At 42.4% G+C, this 20,123-nt stretch overlaps 1 protein-coding gene across 9 annotated transcripts in view; it reads right to left on the reverse strand.

Annotated features, from left to right (window-relative positions):
* Positions 1–20,123, reverse strand: part of EML5 (EMAP like 5) — a 105,304-nt gene that overhangs the window by 69,492 nt on the left and 15,689 nt on the right. For 8 of the 9 annotated variants that reach the window (XR_013228557.1, XR_013228558.1, XM_077323435.1 and 5 more), the window contains exons 3-6: positions 13,079–13,177; positions 9,908–9,976; positions 7,596–7,781; positions 1,301–1,436 (exon numbers count right to left, since the gene is read on the reverse strand). Coding sequence is in view for 7 of the 9 variants with exons in the window: in XM_077323435.1 (XP_077179550.1) it covers positions 1,301–1,436; positions 7,596–7,781; positions 9,908–9,976; positions 13,079–13,177 (490 nt within the window). In the remaining 2 variants the exon portion in view is untranslated. Of the gene's footprint in view, positions 1–1,300; positions 1,437–7,595; positions 7,782–9,907; positions 9,977–13,078; positions 13,178–17,309; positions 17,372–20,123 lie in introns of all 9 variants that reach the window. The other variant, XM_077323438.1, reaches the window with a different exon arrangement.

Consider the following 20,123-nt stretch of genomic DNA (forward strand, 5'->3'; position numbering starts at 1 on the left):
AGAAAGCTGATTTTATAAAGACCATATGATTGCTGAGAGTGACTGTAAGAGTTTTCCCTGCAGTATTAGCCAGATTCCACCAAAGATTTTGTAAATCTACCTCATAGTATTCCCTCTACAAAGTACAATTACCATCTCAATATTGAAGCAGTACTGCAGTAACAGTTAATATTTCATTTATCAGGTGTATGATCGTTACAAAAGATCACATAATATTATTAGGCACAACAGCCAAACATATTGGCCCAAATCCAGCCTCTAGGAACATCATATCTATCAAGCTTCACCACAAACTGCCAAAGTTATAACAGGTTCATGTCTACCTCAGAGAATGGCACGACTGTCAAATCCACATCTAGGCATCCACTGCCACATGCTCCTGTTCACATGTCACATAGCATATAAAGTACACAAAGAATACATTCTACAAATACTGTTCTGTGGATTTCAAATTAATGTAGTCATATGAGTACAGTCTCTCTGCATCCCCTGTAACCAAACTGGCCTGGCTGAAGAAGGCACTGGAAGACCCCTATGCCATCCCCACCAAGACTATGTACATTTTCCTATAGCCCCCAGGGAAAAAAATAGGATATTTCCCCTTAGAACACTGTATCCTGCTCTCTGCACACATAGGACAGGACTATATCTTGACTATGTCCATTTTCTTACTTTAAAACAATTATTCATTGGACTGTTTTAATGGTTTACTGATGTTTTATTTCAGCGGTCCCCAATCTTTCTGTGGTCGGGGACCACCTCCGGGGGTGGGGGAGAGCCGACGGCCCAGGTGCCAAGCTCGCGCGGCAGCTGCGCGCAAATGCGCATGCGCAGTTGCCGTACATGCACATTTTTGCCAGCAGTGGGCACAAATGTGCATGTGCAGAGTTGCCGCACATTCACGTTTTCACCAGTAGGCGACGCAAATGCGCATGCGCAGCAGCTCCGCACATGCGCGTTTGTGTCGCTGGCATGCCGGCGGCCATGCCTGCCTCTTCCCCTCCCTCTCACAGCAAGAAGCTAGCCTGGCCATGAGCGAAGCAGCAGCTTCGCTCGCGGCCGATCCACTCGCGGCCTGGCGAGCTTCTTGCTGTGGGGGGGGGGAGGCAGGCGCGGCTGCTGGCGGCCCGGTACCGTGGCCTTCGCAGCCCATTACCGGGCACGGACCGGAGGTTGACGACCCGCGTTTTATTTTATTGTTTAAGTTGTAAGCTGTTTAAAGCAGGTTTCTGGAAAAGAGGGCAAATACATTTTGTGAATAAATAAAGTCAATAAAATAACAAGGTACTTTTATTATTACCTTTATATCCTTGGTCTGTTTCCCTGAGATCAATCACAGTAATTGGTTTAAAAGTTAAATCCCAGAGGCGAACACAGCCATCCCTGCCACCTGTGGCAAAGCCTTCTTCACATGCATTCATGCTGAAAATTCCTGCCTGGAGGGGAAAGGAGAATATATTTAATTATATGCAAATATGATTATGCAAACAATTGTTCAAGAGTCACAAAATGTATCTATCAAAGGAAAAAGCACTGTGTGTTTATACAAATAGCAAATCTAACATTAAAAAAAAAATCAACTTCATGCAAGTTTTCTAGGAAAAGCTGCCAGGGAATTTCCCCATGCCCCAAACTTCAATCAGCTCCAGCTGATCATTGCAATTACACAGTTGAACCATTAAATGGGAACAAATGTTCTCCAAGTCCTTTCTATGCTGGTCTCAAACTGTTCAGACATTGTAGCATGTGACCTGGATGATTTAAAATATTTTCTTCATTTAATTAGCTTAATTTAGGGTTAGTGAACTTAAACCATTTTCACGCTGTGTAATCACTGGATAAACAGGTTAATCACAAATCCACTAACACAAACTCCATGAGGGTGTTACATACAAACACAGTGGAAGAAGTGACAGCCTGCTAAAAGTCTCCTTATAATGCAAATAATGCTTAAATAGTTTAGGGCACTTGTATTCTAGGGGGAGCTGTGGTGTATTACCTAATGTTCAGGGTATAGCCAATGTTTTCTCTTGCTGTTTAGCCTGCCTTTTGTTATTTCTTTCTCTGCTGTTGTGTGAGTGTATGTTAGCACATGTACTCAGAAGGCCTTTCTCTGTTGTATTAGTGGCCGGAGGTCAGTTATTGTCATTTTGCAAAATCCTGCTGCTGTACAAGTCACTGAAAGCAAACTCCAAACCGTGGAGTGGATTTTTTTCAACTCTGCCAGCAACCCATACAAGCCTGTTCAAGCTTTATGCCGCAAAGCAATGTCAATAATCCCCCTTCCCCCCTCCACTGATCAGCTTATGCAACTGAGTCCTCAGTGGGTGACAAGGCAGACATTGTATACCACAGAAAAGTGTTTACAAAGTAAATTGCTCAAGATGGCAGAAGGATTGAAACAAGACCATATGGAATGGGGGGGGGGGCACCGTAAGGCCAGGTCAGTCCTAAACTCTGATCAGTCTGATCCCAAGCATTAGGCTGTCCTCAAAACCAGCCACAAGAAAATTAGATTGGCTTCATTCCCCTGAAAGCCAGCACCACGTCTTTAACTGTGACAGCCTATGAATCCCCCGTGTGGAAATAGAGAAAAGCAGGGGATAGGATTCCAGTTTTCACTTCTATTAGGTAAAATGTTTTTTTCTTGTTTACTAGAGAGTTACTGTCAAATTAGTTGGCATTTATTCTTGTACTCAAAGTTTTTAGACCAAGCTTTCTCGACCACGGTTTCATGAAAATCTGAGGGTTCTTGATGGACCTGAAAGGGTTTCCCGAATGGATGAGAGTTAATTAATTTTAATATATTTTTTAAAGTTGTTAAACATTTATCAGGTGATACGACCACATATCATCTATGTGGTATGATATGACCACATATCATCATCTATGACCACATCTGGTCATATCATCCCACCCACCCCTCCCAGCATAGCCAGTGATGGGCCTGGAGGGGGTGGGAAGGGGAAGGTCCTTGGGTGAGCATGTACACAGTTACATTTCCCAACCATATTCTGCACGATCGTGCCACTTCTGGGGTTTCTTGAAGGCTGAAGAATGTGTCAGGAGGTTGTCAACAGTAAAAAAGTTGATAAATGGAGCCTTAAACTAAAGCAGTCTATTGTGTTGCCTGCCCTTATACAGCTACATAGTGCTATCACATCCCCCAACATTTTCTTTTGTGAAAGCTAAAAAAAGACTATGCTCTGAGCATTCACAATTTATGTTATTATTCTGTTTTCTCTTACTTCCATCTGTTCCAGCTTACATTTCCCATTATATTCTGAGATATTCATCCAGCTCTATACATGTTGTGAACACATACACAGAGACACGAATAAAGTGAATAATAATTTAAAATCATAGAGTTCGAAGGGACCTCCTGGGTCATCTAGTCCAGCCCCCCTGCACTATGCAGGACACTCACAACCCTACCGCTCATCCACTGTAACCTGCCACCCTCTTAAGCTTTCACAAAATCAGCCTCTCCGTCAGATGGCTATCTAGCCTCTGTTAAAAAATTTCCAAAGATGGAGAACCCACCACCTCCCGAGGAAGACTGTTCCACTGAGAAACAGCTCTGTCAGGAACTTCTTCCAGATGTTTAGACGGAATTTCTTTTGAATTAATTTCATCCCATTGGGTCTGGTCCGTCCCTTTAAATTTAATTTAAATAATCCTGGTTGGCACTTGTAAGACAGAGGAAACCAATGGGTGCTGCATGTTGGCTCACAACTGGGTTAAAACACTTGTTTAAGTTTGCTATATTGTTTCCACTTATATTTAATTAAAAGTTGGCGAAGCAACATGGTAGGGTGATGTTTTATACAGGGTGCTTGTTATCTGACCTCAGCTTTGGCTTCAATCCACACAACTTAAGAATTCACCTTGGTTAAAGAATACTGAAATAAATTATTCAGCCACTAAGAAGGTGTATTATATACGTTTCCCATGTAAAGTCCTACCAGTGCAACAACACATCCTTAATTGTTTTAAATGTATGTTAGAATGCATGCTGTTCCTGAAATGTCAATTTTTCAAGTGCTGAAGAATCTGTAAATTACAGCGCAACATTAACCGTAGTCTTCAACCTATAGTTTGGCACTTTTAGGTGGGTCATGAAAACCCTCCTGAGCTGCTTGTTTTCTCCTTTCCTTTTTCTATCTTTTTTTTGCTGTCATTTGGAAGGGATAAGCCATACATAGAGTGCATACATGCTGAGAGCAGCAGCAGGACAGTGAGGCAAAGTCATGCAGTAGTAGTGAAACTTCCTCTGATTCCTGACTTGTTGCTTCCTTGGTTTGGATTTTTTGTCCCCGTTTCTTTTGGTCTGCTACCCAGGATTCTCGTCTTGATATCAGTGAGTTCCTAACTCTGTCTTTCCCTCTTCTTGTCACTTGACTGATGTCATATGATTCCCAGGAGTGTGTTTCCACTTCAGTGGCTTCCAGATATAGAAAGATAAAAGACTGCTGTCTACTAATCTATAACTTGGACAATTACCAGTGGACAATTCATGCACATGTATACATGCAAGATTAAGTAACCAAAACGTAGTCTAAATGGGATTGCTTTTGAAGGTTGTCTAGGGCAGGGGTCATCAACCCCCGGTCCTCGGCCCGGTGGCGGGCCGCAAAGGCCACGGTACCGGGCCACCGGCAGCCATGCCTGCCTCCCCCCGCCGGCAGCAAGAAGGAAGGGAAGAGGCAGACACAGCATGGCAGTGACGCAAACGCGCATGCCCGCTGTTGCCGTGCATGCGTGTTAGCGCCCCTAGTGGCGAAAATGCGCGCACAGTTGTCTCGCATGCGCATTAGCGCCACCTGGTGGCGAAACCACGCATGCGCGGCAACTGCGCGTGGGCGATTTCGCAGCACCCGGGCCGTCGGCTCTTCCCTCACTCCGGAGGCGATCCCTGACCTGAGAAAGGTTGGGGACCGCTAGTCTAGGGTTCTTGTGAAGAACAGAACAGAGTAATAATGGTTCAGAACAGTGGTTCAAGATCTACATAAAATTTCCTTAGCATTTCCAAATTTACCTAGAAAGCCAGGGGTTCTCAAACTTTTTTACTGCTGAAAAACCCCTAAAATATTCTTCAGCCTTCGAGAAAACACAGATATGAGGTCATCAGGCCCTGCTTCCCTGCCACACCACTAGAAGACACATGTGTACAATTGTGCATGGCATCGCTAATAAAATAAAACGTTTGTGAAATAAAAAGTTACTTTCATTTTTGTGTGTGCAGTATGCTGAACAGCAAAGCTTGCCTCAACAAAACAAGGAAGCATTCATCTCAGCCCACCATGCAAAGCAGGGAAAATTATCTGTGTAATTTGGAGATTTCCAAGCACCACCATGAAGTTGGCAATCCTAGCAAGACCTGAGAATATATTTTCTCAGGGTCAGAATTGGCTGCCAGGGCTAGGGGAAATCAGGGAAGAAATAAAACCTTGTAAAGGCTGTGCACAGTCCAGGTGTAGTAGCTCTCAGATAGGGATGCCAGCCTCCAAGTGGGACCCGGGGATCCCCTGGAACTATAGCTCATCTCTAGACTACAGAGATCAGTTTCCTGGAGAAAAAGATTGCTTTGGTGGGTAGACATCCTAGCATTAAACCCCTTAAGGCATTATATTCCCCAAGAGCCATCAAATTTCCAGGAGTTTCTCAACCTGAATATGGCAACCCTTTCCTCCACACTCCCACACACACATATTCTCTTGTACTCTTGTACCTCAACACACAAAGGATCTGCACGTTCCTGGGCAGCAAAATAAGCGATCCCCCCCCCCATCTCACAGGCCTACTGCCAAAGCAGCAAATGCCCCAAAAGCCACCAAAGCCTGATTCCTGCCCTTTGCTCCCCCCCAAAAAAGCCTCACAAGCCTGTCACCCCACTGGGAAGCCTCACAGGCCTGCTGCTATAGCAGCGAAGTCCTGATCCCCCCCCATCATCCCTCTGGACTGCCCCCACCCCATTAAGAGTAAGTTTTTAAAAACCTTGCCTCCAGTTGCTTCACTTGCAACAAGCCTTGGCCAGCAAAGATTACAGTCAAGGTCCCACCTCTTTCCACCCTCTCCAGGCCAATCTTTGGCCATTTGGGGAGGGAGGGTGGGTTAGCATGACCATATATGGTCATCTCACCCGTACTTTAAAAAAAAAATTAAAAATATATTCTAAATAATTTTTTTCCTCCCAATCTTATGAAACCCCTGTGGGGCTGTCACGAAACACCAGGGGTTCAACTCAGGATGAGAAACCCTGTAGAAAGCCCTAAACAGCTCAGCCAGTAGACTGTCTGCTTCCATTAATTGACCTTTACTATCTAACAACTGTCATTATATGCATACATGATAACATTTCAGGTCTTTTATCACAGCAGCCCAGTATGTTGGCCCAAAATCATATGTGTTTTTTTTTTTTTAGATTTACAGCCTTCACCACTGAAACTAAATGAAGGTTCAACTGATGGATTCCCAGCCCCCCTTCGGCTTCCAGGCTGGCCACTAATGCTTCAAGATGCATAAAAATGGAATAGTGACTAGTAAGATCAGCTGCTGGTTATTGACAGGAGAAGTGAAATCCTTGGGAGGAATCAAACAAGAAAACTGCACTACATGACAGTATTGTACTAGCATTCGGAAGACTCAGATTCACATCCCTGCTGCGGCATGGAAGATTGCTGGGACAACCCTGGGCCAATCACTATCACTCAGCCTAGCCTAATCCGCAGAGTTGTTGTGAAGATAAAGTTGAAGAAGGATTACAATGCTGTAAGCCATTTTGGGTCCCTATTGGGAAGAATTAGGGTATAAATATCCAAATAAATTAATTTAACTGAATTTAACCGTTGGTCTACCAAGATTAGTATTATCTGCTCTGAGTGATGGTGACTTTTCATGATCTCAGGCATGGGGTCTCTTACTTCATCTACTATCAGATCGTTTAACTAGGAACAGTGGGGCTTGAACCTGGTATCTTCGTAATGCAGAACAGATGTTCTACCATTGAGTCACAGCCCCACTCCCACTTGGAAGACCAGGTAGAAGATCCCAGAAGGAAAACCAGATATAAACATAATACATAAAATGGCACCATGTGGGTCCTACACACAGATCTTTTATTGAAGACCCCATGGAACAAATCAAGAGAAATCTGTGTTTTGTCTGAGGGCTGAGAAGTTAAAAGCAGAAACGATGGCATCTACTTGAGTTCTTCCCAACTTCTCTTCACACATCCTGACCTTCATCCAAAACATGTGCTGGAGCCATAAATGTGGGATACCAGCACAGTGGAAGTTTCTTCTACGACCACCAATGCACAGAGCTTTTAGCCAGTTGAGAAAATAGTTTCAGAATCAATGTGAAGGACTGAACTGCAGTACAAACTGTTGTCATTTCACTAGTTCCTGTCATGCTTAGCATGGATTTGTGAAATGCTCTACCGTGTAAAATTGCATCTTTTGGCTCAAACTACAAGGAAAACTTTCCTGTAATAGGGTTACTGGAATGCATTCAGTTTAAAATATGTACATATCTCACAAAGTCATACATTCTTTTAAAATTGCGTTAAACCATAGAAATGAAAGACTACTTACAGCATGTGCTCCTTGTACGGTTCGTACGAGGTTGATTCCTTTCCATACATATATATCTCCATTAAGTGCACCAGAATATGTTACTTCATCTCTTGCACAGGCGAGGCACAATATAGTTTGTAGATCACCAGTCTTGCCAAAAACACCACGTTTTGGTGTTAATGAATTACCACATAAACTCCAGAACTGCAAAACAAAGTAATTTTCTTGACAGACTTCATGGGAAATGTTTCAGGATGAAACCAGATGTAGACATTTTGGTCCTGGCGGCCATCAGAGCCAGCCACATCAGAGCCAGGTGAGTCTTCTTGGGGATGGTTGGGTGGGGAGTTGTTTTAGGTTAGGAGTGGTTAGGTGTGTGGACTTCTAATATGGCATGCCGGGTTTGATTCTGCACTCCCCCACATGCAGCCAGCTGGGTGACCTTGGGCTGGCCACAGCACTGATAAAGCTGTTATGGCTGAGCAGTAATATCAGGGCTCTCTCAGCCTCACCCACCTCACAGGGTGTCTGCTGTGGGGAGAGGAAAGGGAAGGCAATTGTAAGCCGCTTTGAGACTCCTTCAAGTAGAGAAAAGCAGCATATAATATCCAACTCTTCTTATTCTTTTACTCTAGATGGGTGGGAGGGAGGGGAGCTGACAATATGTGGCAGTGGGAGGGACCTGGTCACATCCAGTGGGAATGTCTGGGTGATTTCATTTCTGGGGGTATAGCATAACCAGCCGACATCACTTCAGGGTTACCTTGAAGCCTGCAAAAATATTGAAATGGTAATGGAATGAGGTGAAATAGAGGAAACTACAATGATCAGACGTGAAATTAATATTTCTGTATAAGAACATAAGAAAAACCATTGAAATTTTGACACTCATCAAACTCCAATAGTATTCTTAGTAGGTAAATTTTTCCATAAGTCTACCATTAATAACTAACTGGATAAAATCAATTTAATATGTATTATTGTTAAGCATCATGCTCTGCATAATAATACAAAAGTATTCCAGTAAGCCGTGTTGGAGCAAGCTGCATCAGATAGCCTTATAAGGAGACAAATACATTGGTTCAGAGATCCTAAAATCCATTTATGTGAGTGGAAGCACATTACAGGGGAGAAAAATCAGTGGCCGGCCTCCCTTGCCACTTCAGCTATCTGCGTTGTATTGCATTAAGCTCCAGCAGGTTTTCAGAGCAGTGCAAGGGATTGTGGTTGGGGCAGTGAGGGAGAATGGAATTGGATATTATATACCCAAGAGGATGAACTGCTGTTTACATAATCACAATTAGATTCTTATGCTTGGACCAAGGGTATAGCTTTTGAAACATTATTTAATTTTAGCATTTATTGCTTTAGTGTGACAGGGCACTCCGTAATGTTATGGGTTTTAGAGTGATGCTAAAAGCTATTTTGTAATTGATACATTTTGACAGAATCCTGAGTTTTATATAATTTTTTGATGAAAAATGCTGCAGCATCTGCAGCCAGTGGGGCTATTTCAATGTGTTTGTGTGTGGGGGGGAGGAATAGATGATATTTGCCAGGGCATTTGTGACCAATGCCTTCCTTTGTTATAAGATGGACTAGACAAGAATTTGACAGGAAAGCACCTGTATTAAGCCTAGGCATTAACCATTCATTACCACTTTGTATCTTGACAGCCACCATTAAGAAGAGCCACAGGAGAGTCAATGATCAGATGTAACTAGGCTAAGTGGGGATGCATTTGTTGCTGACTACATTCCAGAGTTGGTCAGTGATCCTTCCTGACCTCAATTACAGTGTTTAGTGCTCAATTTTCAAGAAAGTTATCTCTAGGCCAGAGATATGTTATCTCCAATTGTTGTTTCTAGTGGCACACATGCATCCAGTTTCTTGCTATCTTGCTTAACTAATAAGCCATATTTTAATAAATCTGAAACTACCAGGGAACAGTTCTGAAACTGATACACTTTTTGTATAAATGCCACATTTTTCTTCCTAACTCCATTGGAGTTGCCAGATGTAGCCTTCTTAGTGCTTCAAGGTAGACTCCAGTATCTGAAATGTAGGTGAAATGATTAACAACTTTCACCATTTCGCCCCTACGCGTCAGTTTTCTGATACTTTTAATTATTATCTTTTTATAGTAGTTGCAAAACCAAAGATAGTTTCTCTCTGGAAATCTCTGGATATAGCTCTACATTGTTATGTATTTCTACAGAGGAATCAAGAATCACTCCTAAATTAATATACGATGGAATTATGGGCTGAAAATTCAACATATGTTTGTCCAAATGTTTTGAAAGAAGACAAAAATACCAAATAATTCTTACCTTAATGTGTTTTACACCACAGCTGACAAGTTTGTTTGGCTGGTACAAGTCCCAAGAAATATCAAATATCTGGGGAGGGGAAGTGAAATGGGGGAAAAAAATCAAGGTTGGTTCTAAAAATGGCTATTCTATTAAACAAAACAATCCATAAATTGAGAAAGGTAAAAAGTATACATGATGATGTCAAAAGGAAATCTAAAGCTATCCTGTAAATGTTTTATTATATTATTGTGCTTCTACAGTGATTCTATAAACATTAGGAATATTCACATAATCCATTGCGTATATCTACTCACAATACTATAGTCCATGTATTTTATAACATTTGGCATTGCTGATTTTAATTCAGATAACATTATGACAGATTCCCTGTTCTAACTTCACCATAAGTATTAAGATTTCAGAAACTTGTGAACTTCCAGGGTAAGTATATCAATTTGACTGGTTAAAAAACTGACTTGGATCCAGTGCGAGAACCATGTGAAATCCATGTCAGAATCCTAATATTTTCAGTTCTCCCTTCCCCAAACAGCAGTCTCCAACTTGGGGAAAGTATATTCCTGAGACTACAGGACCCATATGGAGTAATAGCCACATGGGTCCAGCAGCCACAGTAAGAGGGAGAGAAATCTCCACCCTTCCCACCAGCAAAGCTTCTCATTCAAATGGCAGGAAACAGCAATTTCTCCCTTTCCCCTGGAGTCTCCTCAGCTACACATTTCTCTAAAAGGGATTTGTAGCCTGGGGTTTAAACTTTCCCAAGACTGCAGAATGCTGCTGGAGATGGAAGAGATAGGAAGACTAACAACTATCAGCGCCTTCCACAGATAGATCACAGGCCCCACCTATGTCTCATGACACCTGATAGTTTTCTTGCTTCCTATGACACACTGTATTACTTCAAGATCCAAAATACCTAACATATTAATTTATTCTTACGGAAAAACACAACACTGACATGTGTCACTAAAGCGCTTCCTAAAGTGTGAGCCCTAAGATGAATCAAGTATTTTGAAAGTAGGTTGTGAAGCTAAGAATGAAGAGGCAGAGCCAGGAAAAATGGGAGAGCGGCCACTGAGAGACTCAATGGCAACTTCAAGGTTGCTTTTCCATAATAGGTTGGATTGAGATTAAACTGGATATTTCCAATTCCCCTTTCCAGTTCCAGACCCCCCCCTGCACATGCACATATTCCTTAGGGTCCCCTGTTCTCCAGGATCATCACTTGTATGGTACTCAGTGGACTGTAGCAGGAGGAGGGAGGCAGAAAAATTCCAGTCTGCTGATAAAAAAATCAAGTTGGATCCAGCCCAATGTAACTGTTGTGAACATCTTGTATTTTATATATGTCTAGGGGTGGGGTCGTAGTGGAGAATATTTTTGAGAGTAGATAATGAAAGGTGGCTTAAGTTTACAAGTAGATCCCACTTCAAAAAGTTTGAGAACCACTGTTCTAAATATATTCATACAGAAATTGTTCCAGTCACTTAAAGTTATTTTCACACATGTGTACATAGGATCACAGAATTAGAGCCCCACAGATTACAGAAATAAGATGTAGAGTCTGATGCCAGTAATGGCTTGTTTACAGCCCCACGTGAGCTCAGTAATGTAATAACTGTGGAGTGGAACTTACCCTTGCTGGAAGGGTTATTCTGGATCAGCCCAGTGGCTGACCTCTGATTGCTAGGTATAGAAGTCTGCTATAGCTGTAGCAGCACAAATCATAGTTATTATGTTATCTAATTCTTAGCTACAGCCTCAGAGTGTAGAGGAAATAAATAACACTATGGGGCAAGACACAGACAAGTAGTATTGTTAAAAAAAAACTGGTTGGCAGAAAAATATGAAAATATAGGTAAAAGCTGCACTGGCTGGTTGCAAAAACATAGCACCATAGAAGCAAAGTCATCATAGAAGAAACAAAATACCATGGAGATTTCAGGAAGGGGAAAGTAAAACTGGAGAGAGATGGAGCCAAACAGGGGGAAGGGAGAAGTTGAAGGGGAGAGAATAGAAAAAGGTGGGGGGGGGGGGCAGAGACTGCCATGAAAGGGTGAATATTATGTAAACTGAACTCAAAAGGACAGATTAGCTGTTTTAGCAAAGAATTATCATGTAGCATCATATGGCTTAATTTGGATATTATGACACAATTTACTAATTTGCCACAATTTGCTTTTGCCTTATATCTCCGTAGTTATGATGGTTGTTCATTTAGTCTTAGGAAGAGGGCATGCACTCAAAAGCTCACACCTTGAATAAATCTTTGTCTTAAAAGTTTGTTGCCCTTTGTTGCCCTACTTCTACTGTCATAGTTAAGATGAAACCAATAAAAACAAATTTCCTGACACCCCCAAATAAGTACAACTGTCTAAAATTCACAAATAGATATCATCAAATGAGAATTGAGTGGAATTTAATGATGTCACAGCTCAATCTTACCTGCATTGGCCACTAAAACCAATTGATCTATTCTCCTAGCATTTGTTTTTAACATTTATTTTACATTCAGATATTGATAGCTTTCAAAAACAATTTGAAAAATAATATATTACCCATGACAATTAAATGGAACCTCTGCACACGGAGCAACTGGGGACCTGTGATACTTGTGGGGCAGTAATCCTTCTCCCTGTCTTAATTACTCCCCATCACCGCTGTTATCCTTGAGGCTCTCACCCCCATCAGCAATGCCTTTGGCCTGTCAAGGCTTCTTCCTGCATCACCCTCTTTCCCCCCATCGCCTATAGGCCTATCAAGGTTACTCTCTCACCTCTACCATCAGTGATGACAGCAGCAGCAGAAAGCCCTGCAAAGCTCCCAGACTCCAGGCCCACTGAGTCTTCTCTCCCCCACCCCAATCTCATCCTGAATAGCTCCCAGATGCCAGACCTGCAAAGCCTCCCCCCTCCCATCAACAGTGATGAACCATGCATGCCTCCCAGCTGCTAGCCCCCCCCCCCCCCCCCCCCCAAGGCTTTCCCCATCGCAGAAGATTCCAGGAAAAGTTTCAGAACTGGTCAGGATGGACAGCATTTAAAGTAGTTGACAAAATGTATCTCTAAAATATTAAGAAATACCGTAAAAACAATGTCAATAAAATACACAAACAATTTTTAACTAGTAAAATCTCCAACTCTGCTACTATTTAAAAAAAATTATACCTACCCTGTCTGTGTGACCAGGAGCCATAGATAACATCTTTCCTTTTCTCCAGTCCCACACACAGATTGTATTTTTTGAATCCAAACCTACTGAAACCAAACGCTGAAAATATCCAAAATATATATATATATTAAAGAGAATAAAAGTTATTGGCATTCAAAATGGAAAACAAAATAGACAACTCTTCAATTACAGGGCATTTTAAACAGTCAGCCATATACTACCATCATTCTGAAGTACAGGCCTGTTTCCAAAGGACTACGTGGAGAGATTGTGTTTGTGTAACAAAACTTCCGCCCACTCCTGAAAGCATCTTCCACACATCCAGATACTAGCCAGGGCTGACCTGCTTAGCTTCAGAGATCTAACAAGATCAGGCTAGCCTGAGCTAGCTGCAAATAATCATGGCACTCTCTAGGCCCGTTTACGCACTGGGAACTTCACTGCCCCAGCTCCTGTGCAGGAGCACAAATCAGGGGTGGATGACGTGCACCAGGCCAAATGCTCCCCCGTGTGGGTTCAAGAAGAGGTGGGGCAACCTGCCACGACTAAAACTCCAGCCTACAGCCTGGCATGAAACTTCCAGTGTGTAATCAATCCCCACCCCCCAGGGCTACATAAATCTAATCAAGATGCCCCATCATTCAGTAGGCATGGCACAGGACTCTCTCAGAGGTTTTGTCATGCACACAAAAAATGCACAGCATTGCAATTCAGTAGTAAACAGGACACTTAGCACCAATAAGGGAGCATTTAGCATGAACAATCAAGAATGAGGGTAAAGTCCATGTCATGTATCTTATTTTAGAAACCTATCTAAACTGTTAACCCAAGTCACTGGGCCTCTTCATAATTCTGTCCCTGTCTGTGATGAAATTAAGTCCATGCCTCTCCCTTCTATTCCTCATCTTCTGTGTCTTCTCCTTAGGGCTGCTCTTTCACCGAGTAAGCTCTGACTCAAGGATACCCGTGTTGAGATCACTGTTCTTGAACTTTATGGATTAACTTTTTTTGTTCAGCTGAAAAACACAGCAGAAGCCCATTAGCACCTTTATAGTTGGCCCCCACTCCATTTCCACACTATGGTGGCTGTTGTGAGCAGCCTGGATGAGGATCAGGAAGGTAGGTGGTCCAAGGGAGTTTATAACTGTTTTAGCGTGGGGTGGGGGTGGCATCTGAAAAGCCATGCTTCTTATTTATTCATTTTTAATTTATTATTATATTTATATACCACCCTCTCTTTCAACTCAGGACGGTTAATATTATAATGAACTCTCATATGCAGAACATTCAATATAAACATTCAAACTTATAAAACTTATTTAACAGTGAACTTGTACCAAACAGTGTAATATAACTACAATACATAACAACAACAAACAGTGTGATATAGCAGTATTCAATAACAAACAACAATTTGGTCTGTCTGCACTGTGGTCTGGTTTTCTGTTAGTGCAGATTATGGGGCTTCTGGTTGGTGATTAGTGGCTTGTTCACTTGTCTTGACTGGATGCCTGGTGGAAGAACTCCTTTTTGTAGGCCTTGTGGGCTTGTTTTAGCTCTGGCAGGGCCCTGATGTCCTCTGGGAGCTTGTTCCCCCAGGCGAGGGCCAATACTGAGAAAGCCCTGTCTCTAGTCGTTAACAGATGAGTTACCTGAAGCCAAGGGTCACCAGTTCGTTGGTGTTGGAGAAATCTAAAGCTCTTTGAGGGACATAGGTGTAGGTGCAGGGGGCCTTGTGGGCTCATGCCCAGTCTCTGTCTTTTCTTATTTTTCCATTTTTACACTCGCAAAGTAAGGGGGTATGTGGCATAGATCAGGAATGACTGCATGTGGGCAACACTGTTGCTGCCAGTAAGACTCTTGCCAGAAAAGAGGGAGATGTCCTATTTGCAACTCAGGTGCCCTTCTGCATGGGCTGGGAGGGGGGGATAGATGGATTTGGGTTATGCACCACTATGGGGATTATGTTGTTGTTCCAATCACAGGGTTAGAAGATACATCTAGGGTCATCTAGTCCAACCTCTTGCACAATGCAGGAGACTCACAATTACCTGGCCACTCACAGTGACCCCAAATCCATGCCCATATGATGCCCCCCCTCTTTGCATGCAACCTTTCTGTGGGGGAAGTGACACTGACCAGCAGTATCAGGATCGGTGGCTAGTCATTGGCTGTGCCTGTGTGTCTCACTTATAGGGGCATAGTCAGCTGCCAGTGTCTGATTGATGGATACTACCAAGGTTGCTTTGGACTCTGGCATGCTTGCTATGCTGTCAGGGCCTTGTAGAGGGGAATGTGTCTTTCCTCATTGAGAATGTTCATAGGGAGTGGGCTAGTAGCACCAGTTTGCAGTGGCAATTGGGCCACTCAGGATTGCACTACCTAAGAGCGAGAGAAAAACGTCCTATAAAGCATTTTTTTAAATGCCTGAATATCTTGTACAAATTGTTACAAGCTACTCAACAACATGCTTCACTGGTTGTTTTTATGAAACCTGCTTTTCATAAAAATCAAATGCCTCTCACTGCTCTCTTTTCAATCTTCCCTTTCCCCACTTCTGCAAATAAACTATATTTTTCAGTAGGTATACGGATACATTTGAATATTTAGGAATTTAGATAGTGGCTGAATCATACGTGAAGAAGAACTATGCATAATGCCAAACTATATTAATAGCAGCCTCAGACATCCTTCTATTACACTGTGACCTCTGATTTTTTTGTATGGGTGACATGACCTTGCTATTTACATACAGATGCTTTTCTGAAACACATATTTCTAGTGATTTCTGGTAGCAAGTTTCTAAAATACCACTGAAAATGTCTGAATTCAAAATTCATGAACTGTTTATAGTGAGTACAAATCCAAAGCTATCAAAAATTAACACTTGTGAAAACATGTTTATTTTTTTCTGGCTATTGGATGGATCAACAACAGTTCTGAAGTAAAGTATCAAAGGGTTAAGCCAATTAGTGTTCTGCAGATAAGATAAAATAACTGGTCCCAAAGGAATTTGTCTCAAAATAAATAAGTAACTTCCCACGCACAGGAAAAATTAAATTGCAGTAACCTATTCTTAATTATCAGATATTTCAAATTTAATCTAAACGTTTTACCACTAATAATCTACAGAAGAGCAAACTCATTTCAGTGATGGAAATACTACAAACAACAAGTGAAATAGTCCCATGAGTATCCATGTAAGTCACCACCTGTTTATAATAAATATTTTAATCTCTCAAAGGGAGAGATTAATTGTATCAATATGTGGTAGGTTAGGCTGAGAATGCGTGACTGGTCCAGTTAATTATAGGTGGGACATCAAGCAAGATGGACAACAGAGAAAGAATTGTCTCTCGGGCTGATTATGCATGGGCTGAGAAAGGCGGGCCCGTGCCAGCATGCCAGCATGATAATCCCTGTTTTATGTATGACGACAATACCATCCAGGCCACCTCCTGGCCCACATTAGGGCCTCAGATGGCCCACAGCAAGGAACGTGGATTCTTCCACATTCCCTGTCTTGCTGTGGTGGCTATCAGAGGCCCAGCTGGGACAGGCCTGTGCCCCTGGAGGGACATAAAACACCCCATTTGGCTTTGCGGTGCCATGAAGCCAAACAGGGTGTATGTACAGCCCCCACGATGGTGGGATAGCAGCATGCTGCCATTCCACCATCATTCGGGGGGACCACGATGCCCCCACCACCCCTGCTGCCACTGCCGCTGTGAGACACTGTGGACCCTTCCCACCCCAGAGTTGTGCATGCACATGCACACTGGGGCAGACTGTGTGCACCAGGGTATTTCATGCCCCATACATACACGTGGAGTGGTGGGGCATGCTGTTCCACCACTAGGAATTGGTGGCATACCAGCGCAACCGCCGCTGGCATATTAAACTGTGGAATATTTCTTGTTTAGTTGCAGTACCACCTAGAAATATTTCATTATATATATATACTTAGGCTACTAACACGATATTTCAATAAACCAAATTAAATGGCAGAAAATACATAGATTCAGAAATTCAACAACTTCTACTATGTATGCAGAATTATATGACACTGTGCTGGCATCTGGGAGAAGGAATTTAGTTTTGCATTCACTTGCTTTTTAGTATTTCAACTGTACTAGCTTTCATCTAAATTTTGCAGGTTTTAACACAATATTTCCTATGGTAGTTAGCTGAACAAAACATACATTGTCAAAATGTGGAAATATTTTCTTACCTCAGAATTTCCTTTCTTCATGAGCATCTGTGCCAGTCCAAATGTTTGGATATAGATCCTCCCTGCCAAGCAGATGAAACAGTACACAAATCCTTTTGGTAATGTCATTCCCTGTATACAAAGGGCTTGCCAATTCTGTCAGCTCCCAGACAGCCCACATTTCCTTGAGAAATATTTCATCTCATTGTTAAAGTTTCTATATTTCTTTTAAATGTAATGTATTTAAAGTTAAAACATAAACAATAAACTAATACTAGTTTGAATAAAGGCTGGCATAGAGAATCTCAAAGAAACAAGAGGGTGAAAATTCCCATTTCCTTATTGATCCTCTAGGCCAGTCCAGAAACCAGCAACCTTCCAACGCAGTAGTTCATATCATTAAAGGTGGATTAGTTAATTTCAGTACTCTACAGCAGTGGTCCCCAACCTTTTCGTCACTGGGGACTGGTCAATGCTTGACAATTTTACTGAGGCCCGGGGGGGATAGTCTTTTGCCGAGGGATGTCGCCGCCACCTGAGCCCCTGCTCCACTTACTTTCCCACCAGCGCCCGTGACTTCTTGCCGCCTGCTGGGAGGCGCTGCCAGCAGCAGTTGCACAGTGCCACGCCGAAGGGGAGCCCCAGCCATGGCGGCTGCTGGAGAGCACCAAAGGTGAGCCGGTGGCAGAGTGGCAGGACAGCCCCCAAGGCAGCAGCCAGGGAGGAGGACGAGGAGGAGCCGTGGCCCGGTACTGACTGATCCACGGACCGGTCCCCGAACCAGGGGTTGGGGACCACTGCTCTACAGTGTGTTTTTTACGAATTCCATCAAAACCCTGCGTTCACTCTGCAGTACTTGAGGAATGCATGAAGGAATGCCAAGTGCCCATCATGCAAATTGGCAACAGTGATGTGAATTATTACAGTCTTGGCAATAATTCTTTGTACCACTTCAATTTTGCTTCCTATACTTTCTAGGCACTACACTTTCATTTTATTTCAATCTTTTACAGATAGCGGCAACTGAGCTTACTGTGCAAGCAAGCCCTTCATGTACAGTAAATGACATCATGCATCACTTAAAACATCTTGTACTGCCCATTCTGCTGTTAAGGTAATCTCATTCCAAATATCTGGACTGGCATAGAGGATCTCAGATAATGATGCACAAGTATCTACCCTTCACTGATGTTCAATTAAAGTTAGGTACTTAACAGTAAGATTAGTTTTTGAAAATCTATATCCCAAGTCCTTGCAAACTAAAAGTTATAAAAGAATTATTCTAATTTAGTTCAATGACAAGGTAGGAAAGGTCAATCAAGCTGAGCTTCAATATAGTAATACAGTATCCCTTTTGATGGTTTCAGTCCTCGGAAGGTTTCAGAAGATGGTGCTGAAGGTTTCCTGCCCATCCCCTTGGCTTCTGGAGTAACGCTGGGATCCCCCTTGTCCCCCATGCAATTCACCATCTACATCAGTGGTTCTCAACCTTCCTAATGCCACAACCCTTTAATACAGTTCTTCATGTTGTGGTGACCCCAACCATAAAATTATGCAAGCATTCTTTCACAGAAATTAAACTGAAACTGACCAATGGCATGAAGATCCATTATTCATGATTGTATATAAATTGTTTTTTTCCTGGGGGTGCTGATGGAGCGGCTGGTGGCTGAGCACAGGGGCCTTTAGGAGGAGTGGCAACAATGGTGACACCCCCCACTGGCCAAGCTGCTCGCCCTGCCGTGACCCCTGTGAAAGGGTCTTTCAACCCCCAAAGGGGTCCTGACCCCCAGGTTGAGAACCACCAATCTACATGAAACTGCTCTGTGAGACCATCCAAAGATTTGGGATAGCTGTCATCACTGTACAAATGACACATCTGTATCTCATGCTTCTGGCAGATCCCAGGGATGTGTGGAAACCCTAACCAAATGCCTGGAGGCAGTTTTGTGTTAGATTTGGGCTACCAATGTCCTCTATTAGCAGGTGAAAACTTTTTTGTCATTTGGTATACTCCCAATAAGTTATTAATCCACCTTCCTGATTCTAGAGCTGGCTTATTTATTTATTTATTTATTTATTCATTCATTCATTCATTCATTCATTCATTCATTCATTCATTCATTCATTCATATTTGTGTGTTTTTATTGAATTGTTTTATTATTTAAAATGTTTTTAATTGCTTGAATGTTTGAAGTTTTTTGTTCACAGCTTGGGGGACCCTAATCTGAAAGAAAGGAATAAATAAATAACTGAGGCTTATTCCTGACAAGGCGGAAGTATTATTTGTGAGTAGAAGGTATAACTCATGACAGAAGGTGTCCCTAGTTATAGATATAGCTGAACTCATCTTGAAGGAACAGGATCGTAGTTTGGTGGTTCTCCTTGACCAAGGTCTATTTGCTCAATAAGCAGGTGGCACCTAGTACCATACAAACCTACCCCTAAGGTCTCTTATAGCTCTCTCAGCCCCACCTAGCTCACAGAGGAAAGGAAGGGAAAGGTGTTTGTAAGCCACTTTGGGACTCGTTCAGGAAGTGAAAAGTGGGGTATAAAACAGTTTTTCTTATGATTTGGGTGCCCCCACCTTCTGAAATTAGGTGAGCTAGCAATACAAGAGAAGGCCTTCTAGATTGTGGCACTTAAACTATAGAACTCTCTCCTGAAATTTATCTGTCTATCCCCTTCTGCCACTGCCTTTTGCCAGCAGAAGAAGACTTTTAAAAATTTTTATCTGGTGTTCCCTCACTGATGCATCCTTCCTGCCCTTTATTTTAATTAATGTTTTATATGCTTTTAATATGTATCTAGTTTTGGTGCTAATTGTTTTTATG

The sequence above is a fragment of the Paroedura picta genome, chromosome 2 (genome assembly GCF_049243985.1).
Source record: "Paroedura picta isolate Pp20150507F chromosome 2, Ppicta_v3.0, whole genome shotgun sequence".
NCBI lineage: Eukaryota > Metazoa > Chordata > Lepidosauria > Squamata > Gekkonidae > Paroedura > Paroedura picta.